This window comes from Strix aluco, chromosome 1, assembly GCF_031877795.1.
Source record: "Strix aluco isolate bStrAlu1 chromosome 1, bStrAlu1.hap1, whole genome shotgun sequence".
NCBI lineage: Eukaryota > Metazoa > Chordata > Aves > Strigiformes > Strigidae > Strix > Strix aluco.
In genome coordinates this window covers 136,436,959-136,445,203 of record NC_133931.1, presented here as the reverse complement: position 1 = coordinate 136,445,203, position 8,245 = coordinate 136,436,959, and the positions used below count along the sequence as shown (strand labels likewise).

The following is an 8,245-nucleotide window of genomic DNA, read 5'->3' as shown; positions in this document are numbered from 1 at the left end:
TTCTTACAGAGCAGCACAAAGCTATGTGGCAATAGGTTAAAGTAAGTGCATTTCCTGAAAACAGGAGAAAGCAAAGGTGCAAATGAAATAGAAGTACAACTAAGGCAGGAGCCGAGAAGTAAGCGAGGGCTTAGTTTTGAAAATTCATTTTCAGGAAAAGCCCAATTTAAAAAGAAGTGAGTGGGAGCCTACCTGCTCATTATCTCTTCACATAACCAGAGAGCAACTAGAACTTTTGTTACAGGCTTTACAACTACCAAATGCTATTAGGTGTGACCTGAGAAGATAGTCAACAGGAGAATATTAAATTACATTATGAATTGCCTGAGCTGAAAGCAAGATTTCAGAAACAGGTACCTAATTTTTGACTCATATATCTGCATTGAAGCAGATTAAGGATGTAACCTGATTGTTCAAAGTGAGCACTCGCATGTCCACATATGGATCTTGGAAATCTACTTTGGTATAAGTCTTAGAAAAAAATCTGAGTGGATGTGATTTGAAGCTAACAAAATACATCACTGAATCTTCCAGAAGCACTGGAAGAGGAGCAGAGATTGGTATGCAATCTTCCTCTCATTTCATTTAATTTATCAGGTTGTCAATGACATGAAACATACAGAAAGGGGAGTTAAAATCACTGGCCTCCCTCTGAGGTTTGGTTTCACCCTTCCAATAAGTCAAGCATCCTCACAAAGCATGGTACTACTGTACATTTGTAAGGAACCGCAGTTTTATTTTTTGCTTCAGTTCACCATCTTGCTTCTGCACCTCATTTTCCTAATTGTTATTCACAAAAGATTTAAAAAAACAAAAACAAAACCAAAAACCATTCTCCAAATGAAGAATATAGTGGAGTACATTCAGAAAAAAATGGGTGCTGTTATCACCCACCAGACAGCACTGTGAATTTCAAGCAGAAGAATCCGCATCTGATGGATTTCATCTACCCAGCTGAGTCGTTAAGTGTTCACTGCCCATGAACATGTGATTTTAATCTCACTGAAATATATGAGGCATGCACCAAGGAGAACATACTGTAGCTTAAACATATATTGCTGAGGACAGAATTGCACTGACCTCTGAGGAAGGACCATGGGCAGTTGGTGCAACCCTAGGGATGGCTTCCAGCCACCTGAAAAGGTTCCATCTTCCTAAGCATTGTACCATATTATATGTGTATCTGAAACCTGAAATGGTTGATTTTCATGTTGTGGTTAAAAATAATTTTCTGCACAACTAATTAAACATGGAATTTGAATTAAATGTTTATTTAGACCTCTGGTTATGAACACAGTTTATTGTTATAGCTTCTAAATACATTTTTATTGAGATCTTTACAAACTTTCTTTTAGATTTTATTACAATTTTCCTATGTGTTGTTATACATGTATGTGTACACATGTATCTGTATAATGTGCTTAGCTAATTATCTAATTAACATCTAAAGTTCTGAGTCATCAATTTAACTTTTTCAGAGGACTAAAAGAACAGCAACCCATACTGATTTTCTGACCAATCAAAAAAAGACAAATCACTCTTCAGGCAAACTGGGAGTCTTGACTTAAGCTTACCTGGACTTGGATCTTTGCCAACCTTTTAAAATCACCTTTCAAAAAATGTGCCAAAAGTCTGTAGAAACATCTCTGAACTTTAGATACAGCATTTGACAGGAAACTAATGTTATTTAATTACAAACTTAACTCTGAATGTTTTGGTGGGGAAAAAATACTTCTGAAAGTAGTATTCAAATTCAAAGCTTGTGGGTGGAGCTGGGGTGTGTGAAGGTGCATAAATAGGCAGTAGGAACAGCAGCGTTCACACTGTAACCGGGATCACCTTCCAATTCTGGCAGGCATCTGGGAGAGGAAACAAGGTAAGGCACGGCACACTCGCTGCTTTAGAAAGTACCGGGGGGAGCTGTGAGCCCAGGTTACCTGGGGCTGGGGCAGCTGATCAATGGAAAGAAAAAGACTGCAGCAAACTAGGCACAGCTCAGCACAGCTTGCTATGAAGCAAAATTGTGTAGAGGAATGTTTGCTTTGCAGGTTAAAAGAGCTAAGAAATGAGGGGGTTTTGTGGGGTGGAAAATTTAGCAAAAGTGCACATAGCCTTCCAGAGGCAAAGTTTTTAAAGAGCAAGTTTAATGTCTTTGCTTTCTGCATCCTGCATCAGCAACAGCATAAAATTTGTCTGGTCTTCAATTTCCTGGTTGTCCCATACCTTCTTTTTCTTTTTTTTCTTTTTTTTTTTTAAAGACGCTTTACTTCCGCTATACAGCTCTAGCCAAAACAACTCTTGAGGCAACCCTGAAAATTCACTGGGTTTAACTTAACTTTATGCAATTTTCTTTCTTGCCAAGGAGATTTTTCTTAGGGTGGAAAGGTAGTCTGCTGCAAAAATCGTATTTCACGCCCTTTGAAACAGTAACTTTTTGGATGTTTGAGGTCTGTTGGACATCCCAGTAGCAAAGAGCACTGTACCACTGATGCAAATTCAGCTAATGTCTCCTCCTTCCTACCCAGAAAAATGCTTCCGTTTCCCTGGATTTTCATTTTCATTGTCTGAATTTTAAAAACTGGCAGCCTGTTGTAATATTGCATGAATCTTTTGAATTTTCTGCATTGCTTTTGGAATATCTTAGATTTGCTTACTGTACCCATTACATTGCTGTTGTAGCTTCTAGGAGGAAATTTTATGAGAAAACATAGGGTCATGTTGCTAAAGTGTTTTGCCCCTTCAAAGAAACATCCCAGCTGAAATGCTGAGGAGCTTCCCATCAGACATGTCTCATCCCCACCTCCATGCCCCAGAGTCTGGCTCAGGAAAAGCCCTCTGCTTTGTGTTCCTTAAACGAGCAAACTGCATTTCAGTTCTCACTGCTCCACGCAGCAACCTCTCCCCACTCTTTTGATTATAGATTCTACAGGTTTTAAGGATTAGATGATACTTTCAAGGGGGAAGACAGGATTGGAAGGTTCAACAACAGCATTAAGCTGTGCCAATGGCTCACTGTAAAGCCTAGCTTAACATTCTGACTTATTGCGTTGTTCCTACTGCAAAATGGAGGAAGAGCTGAGACAAGTTAGTTTTTCAGCACCTGCTGCTAAGTTACTATAACACTGGGAGATCGAGGTAGAACCGTGAACCTACTAGGACTTGCAAGTACTTTTGGAATTGCCAAAACTCATGTTTTTACTACACAAATTCAATAAATGTAAAAAGAAGAGAGAGAAACTAACACATAAGTGTGCATCTTAAAAGGACCACAGCCCAACGGCATGAACAGGGCAGCAGAAAGCAGCCGGGTCCTTCATGGCTACTTGCTAAGCAAATCTCAGACTTCCTTGATGTTTCCCCAAGCCCAGGCCCCTGCCTGGAGCAGTTGGTTTCAGCCCAGACTCACCCTGCTGCATACTTGTGACTTGACCTGCTGCTCTACCTGTCCTTATCTGCTGTGTGCCTCCAAGCAAGCACCAGCCTGGGAGGCACGACAACCAGAAGTTTCTCTCATGTCTTCCAGGAGCAGCCATGGAGAAGAGTTACATGTCCATGTTCCTGCTGCTCGTTGCCATCTCCTGTGCCCTGGCAAAGGATGCAGGCAAGAAGGAGACAAAGGAGACTACTGCTAAACCAAAACTACCTCAGACACTCTCCAGAGGTAAAAACCAAAAAACCCCATCCCAAATTAAAGGAAAAACAGTGCAATCTGCTAAAGTTTTGACTCCTGCGTTGTTCTGTTCTAATAAATTAATTTTCTTGCAACTCATGCTGCAAATAAATTTTCTATCATTTCCGAGCACCCCCCCCCCACTTTACTGCTGATTTAAAGCCCTCTGGCAGCCGGTCTGTTTAAAGCCCTTCCCTGCAGCCACGGGCAGGGATGGAACACAAACCCCCCGGGTGCCCCGGCCTCTGGCCCCACTTATAACGCTGCCTGTGCTTCCCCCCAGGCTGGGGAGACCAGCTCATCTGGACGCAGACGTACGAGGAAGCCCTCTTCCGTGCCAAGCACAGGTACCGCGCCCTGCTCCGCACCCCGCACCCCCTCAGCGCCTGCCTGGCCCTAACGAGGACTCTTCTTTTCCAGCAACAAACCCCTGATGATTATCCATCACTTGGACGACTGCCCACACAGCCAAGGTAATCCCTTTGCACTGGGGAGAAAAAAAAAAAAAAAAAGAATTTTAAAAATCTAGGTTTTGTTTTCTGAATAAATGCTGCTTAAAAAAAAAATCAGCCACCATTCTGCTTGCTAAACCTCAGTGAAATGCTAACTTGTGCAAGCATGTGGAATGTTCTTCAAGTCGCCATCACATGTAGGTATTTTCCAATGTGTAGAAATAAAATAAAAATGATAATTCGGTATTACATGGTACAGAATAGATACAGAAAAGAGCACAAGGCAGCAGGTTTTGACCTGTGGCAAAATCTGGTTTTGGGTTGCATCACAATAAGCCAAAACCAACAGCAAGACCAGGAGTAGTGAAAAACAGTATTTTATTGGAAAGGATGTATTCAGCTCTCAGTATCATTGATGACTGAGACTCAATTCGGCCAGGACCTTAATCAAACTAGGCTGAAACTGAGCTCCTGGGGGATTTCTGGTAACTGGGACTGCTCTTACCCAATGTTTCTGAATTTACCTGAGGACCCTTCTTCCTGCAAGCTAATCCACACAGCAAGACCTTTGTGTCCACCCATAGCTCCAGTAACTCCAGAAGGATCTTTGTACAAGCATTAAAATCCTTTCAGACATTTCAGGCTGAAGTCCTACACCTTCATACTGAGTTTTCTGTGCCTTAAGAACTGGAGCCAGAAACAGCAATAGCAGGCTAGGTTTAAAGGGTCAAATGTTCAAATTCAAGTATGTGCAGACAAATTTGAAACCTGCACTATCTGAAGGAAAGAGAGACATTTTTTACCATTATACTTACTCTTTACCACACAGAATATAAATCATCTTCCAGATGAATGACCTTAAAATCTTCATTTGCTGCAATTATAAACTGGAAATTCTCAATTTAATTCTACTTTCATACCCATTTATTTCCACCCTAGCACTCAAGAAGGTCTTTGCTGAACATAAAGATATACAGAAATTGGCTGAAAAATTCATTCTCCTGAACCTTGTGGTAAGTTTCCCAGATACACTTCATTAAGTGAAAGCAATAAAGTTCTATTTTTAATTATGGCTTCTCTAGCTATAATTAGTCAGTTTAATAGCTAGGGTTGGCTAGGAAAATGGCCAGTAGTGAAGTGTAACAGATTTAGTAATAAGTGTCTTTCATTTGTAGCTATCATAGTATGAGGGAATTTAAAGCTTAATAATAATAAAGTTTAAGAATAACATTAACTGTTATCAATTTCCAACTCCAGCTACTAAAAGATTGCATCCTAAACAGTGAATTTCTTAAAACTGCAAAATGTGTTACTTAAGCTCTATTTCATAACACAAAGTACAATGAAGAAAAGAAATATTATGTCACATGCCCTCCTTGACTGGAAACCTTCTCTGTTTAAGTATGAAACCACAGACAAGAATCTTTCACCTGATGGCCAGTATGTCCCTCGGATTTTATTCATAGGTGAGTACCTCAAGCATCAAAGCTGATCTCAGATGAAAGCCCCTGCTGTGCCATGAATCTTGAAACCCCAGGCTTATTAACAGGAATTTATTCCATGGGAAATATAAAATTTCTAGTTAGATTTGTGGGATGCAATTTGAAAGCAACCCCAGCCAGGTCATTAGTTTCACAGGTCCAGCATACTTCCCTCCTGGATTCCACGAATGATGTAATTCCTTCCATTGTGTCATCAAAATGACATGATGCCACAGTCACTGGAATTGGTAGGCACTGGCTCAGCCTTGCTCATGTTCCTACCTCTAGAGATACTCTAAAACTGACAAGTTTCTGTCTGTAACACAATCTCAGACATTGTCACTGCAGGACCAGCAGTGACCCCGGATGCTTCAGAAGCTAATTTTCAAAGCTCAGTACTGAGTTCTGTGCTCCCCTAACCTACACAAACCCCTCTGAAGCATTTGTGTTTTGGAGGCATATTAGTGGCTATGCATGCATTCAGGTATTCCCTCTCCCACAAGAAATATGTCATCCCACGTACTGCACACACGTATCATTAACATGTATCTTGATAAATCGAGGTCATGATGACCATTTTCAACAGACCAAAGCAACTGCCATATTATCTCTTCCTTTATTATTTCTTTTTTAATAACATTTGTAACCTGAAAGCAGACTCAGCTTGTTAATTTAGACACTCTGCAGTGGCACAGGGTGGAAGGCTGATCAACACTGATCAGAATTAAACCTATCCCCTTCTTAATAACTCTGAAAACACACCACTTAAAATTTAAATGTCAGTGACTGTGTAGAAGAACAATCTCTTGGTTGTCAGTGGAAGAAGACTTGTCTTGCAGAAACATTTAGGAAGCAAGCAGAAGTGCAGAAAAATTTGTTTCGTTCTGTTTGAAGGTTAATCCTGTTCCCTACAACTTCTCTCATCCTTTCTTCCAGATCCTTCCCTGACTGTGAGAGCAGATATTACTGGAAGATACTCAAACCGTCTCTATGCATATGAGCCCTCTGACATTTCACTGTGTAAGTAGCGTATTCTGAAATATTCTGCAAAATAATTCTGCAAGCAGTCACATTTTTCATGTGACAAGGAGTAACACCAGGCATTACAGACTCACAATCAGTACAGCGCTGAAAGACAGTTAACTAAGATTAAAATTAAACCAAATGCTAGCCTTAAGCTCAGTGAGGTGAAGAGAATGATGGCAGTGCCCTGGAGCCTTAAACATCCATCTGTTTTAAAAGAAAGCATACGTCAGGAGGAACTTGCATAATTCAGCAGTGTTCACTGTAAGCAATGGTGGGAAGCCTTGCACACAAGCCCTGCCGGGCCAGGTCAGGAAACCTTCTGGGAGCAGGGAAGAGTTGTTTGCTACAGCCCTCCCTTACTGCTCCACAGCTCCCGCCTCTGCCCGGCGAATGGCAATGCGTTTGCATTAAGAGATGTGTGCTCTCACCAGCCAAAATTAAACAGATGATGGTCACAAAATGCTTGGAAGAGCACAGTGCATCAGAATCCATATAGCAATAGGCATGTGAGCAAAAGCTTTAATAATAATGATGCTCTCTCTACAGTTATTTGTAGCTGCTGGAAGAGGAGGTTGCAAAAATAACATGTATGAATATTTAATTTCTAGTGTATTCAAATATGCAGAAAGCCATGAAGCTCCTGAAGACTGAACTGTAGGGGACGAAGGAAGCCCTCAAATACTATGAATCTTCCATCTCTTCTCTACTCATTGAAGCTGGTGAAGAGACTATTTAGTGATATTTAGTGATGTGTAGTGTCGGTTTATATACATAAACACTACAGTTTTACATTAGCACTTTCATACTGGGCAGCATTTTTAAAAGCTGGAGGCTTTTAATTTAAGGCGTACAGAAGAATACTGTATGATCCAACTGTAAAAATGATTTTTTTAAAAAATAAATCCATTTCAAGTGTTTACATACAAAACATTGCTGTGGTTTGTGTTTTTTCCTTATTATCATCTACCATTATTAGAAAGAGTAAAATCACTGGTTACTTGAGACCACAGCTTGCAATTTTACATTTAAGCACTTTGAAAGGGGCTGTTGTGGGTTGACCCCAGCCAGCAGCTCAGCCCCACACAACCACTCATTCATTCACCCTCTGCCCCAGTGGGATGGGGGAGAGAACTGGAAGGGTGAGAAAACTTATGGGTTGAGATGAAGACAGTTTAATCAGTAAAGCAAAAGCTGCACGCGTAAGCAAAGCAAAACAAGGAATTCTTCACCACCCGCCGTGGGCAGGCAGGTGCTCAGCCATCTCCAGGAGAGCAGGGCTCCATCACAGGTAACGGTGACTTGGGAAGACAAACGCCATCTCTCCAAACATGTCCCCCCCCCCCCACTTTCTCCTCCTTCCCCAGCTTTATACGTTGAGCATCACCATACAGTATGGGATATCCCTTTGGTCAGTTGGGGTCGGCTGTCCCCTCTCAACTTCTTATGCCCCCCCCCCAGCCTGCTCGCTGGTGCAGTGGTGTGAGGAACAGAAAAGGCCTTGACTGTGTAAGCGCTACTCAGCAATAACTAAAACATCCTTGTGTTATCAACACCATTTCGGTCACAAATCCAAAGTATAGCACCATACAAGCTACTATAAAGAAAGTTAACTCTAC

General features: G+C 41.2%; 1 protein-coding gene across 1 annotated transcript; it reads left to right on the top strand.

Annotated features, from left to right (window-relative positions):
- Window positions 1-1,815: 1,815 nt before the first annotated feature.
- On the top strand, window positions 1,816-7,557 carry AGR2 (anterior gradient 2, protein disulphide isomerase family member). The gene is made up of 8 exons (XM_074849237.1): window positions 1,816-1,876; window positions 3,524-3,661; window positions 3,954-4,017; window positions 4,091-4,143; window positions 5,062-5,135; window positions 5,525-5,588; window positions 6,540-6,623; window positions 7,238-7,557. Exons 2-8 carry the CDS (start codon window positions 3,532-3,534, stop codon window positions 7,285-7,287), a joined length of 519 nt encoding a protein of 172 aa, XP_074705338.1. The 5' UTR covers window positions 1,816-1,876; window positions 3,524-3,531; the 3' UTR covers window positions 7,288-7,557.
- Window positions 7,558-8,245: the final 688 nt, after the last annotated feature.

Excerpts from the sequence above, each read along its gene's own strand:
- AGR2 (XM_074849237.1), top strand. The coding sequence starts at position 3,532 with ATGGAGAAGAGTTACATGTCCATGTTCCTGCTGCTCGTTGCCATCTCC. Across the intron at positions 3,662-3,953 it reads ACCTCAGACACTCTCCAGAG|GCTGGGGAGACCAGCTCATC; the intron begins GTAAAAACCAAA and ends GCTTCCCCCCAG. Across the intron at positions 6,624-7,237 it reads GCCCTCTGACATTTCACTGT|TGTATTCAAATATGCAGAAA; the intron begins GTAAGTAGCGTA and ends TTTAATTTCTAG.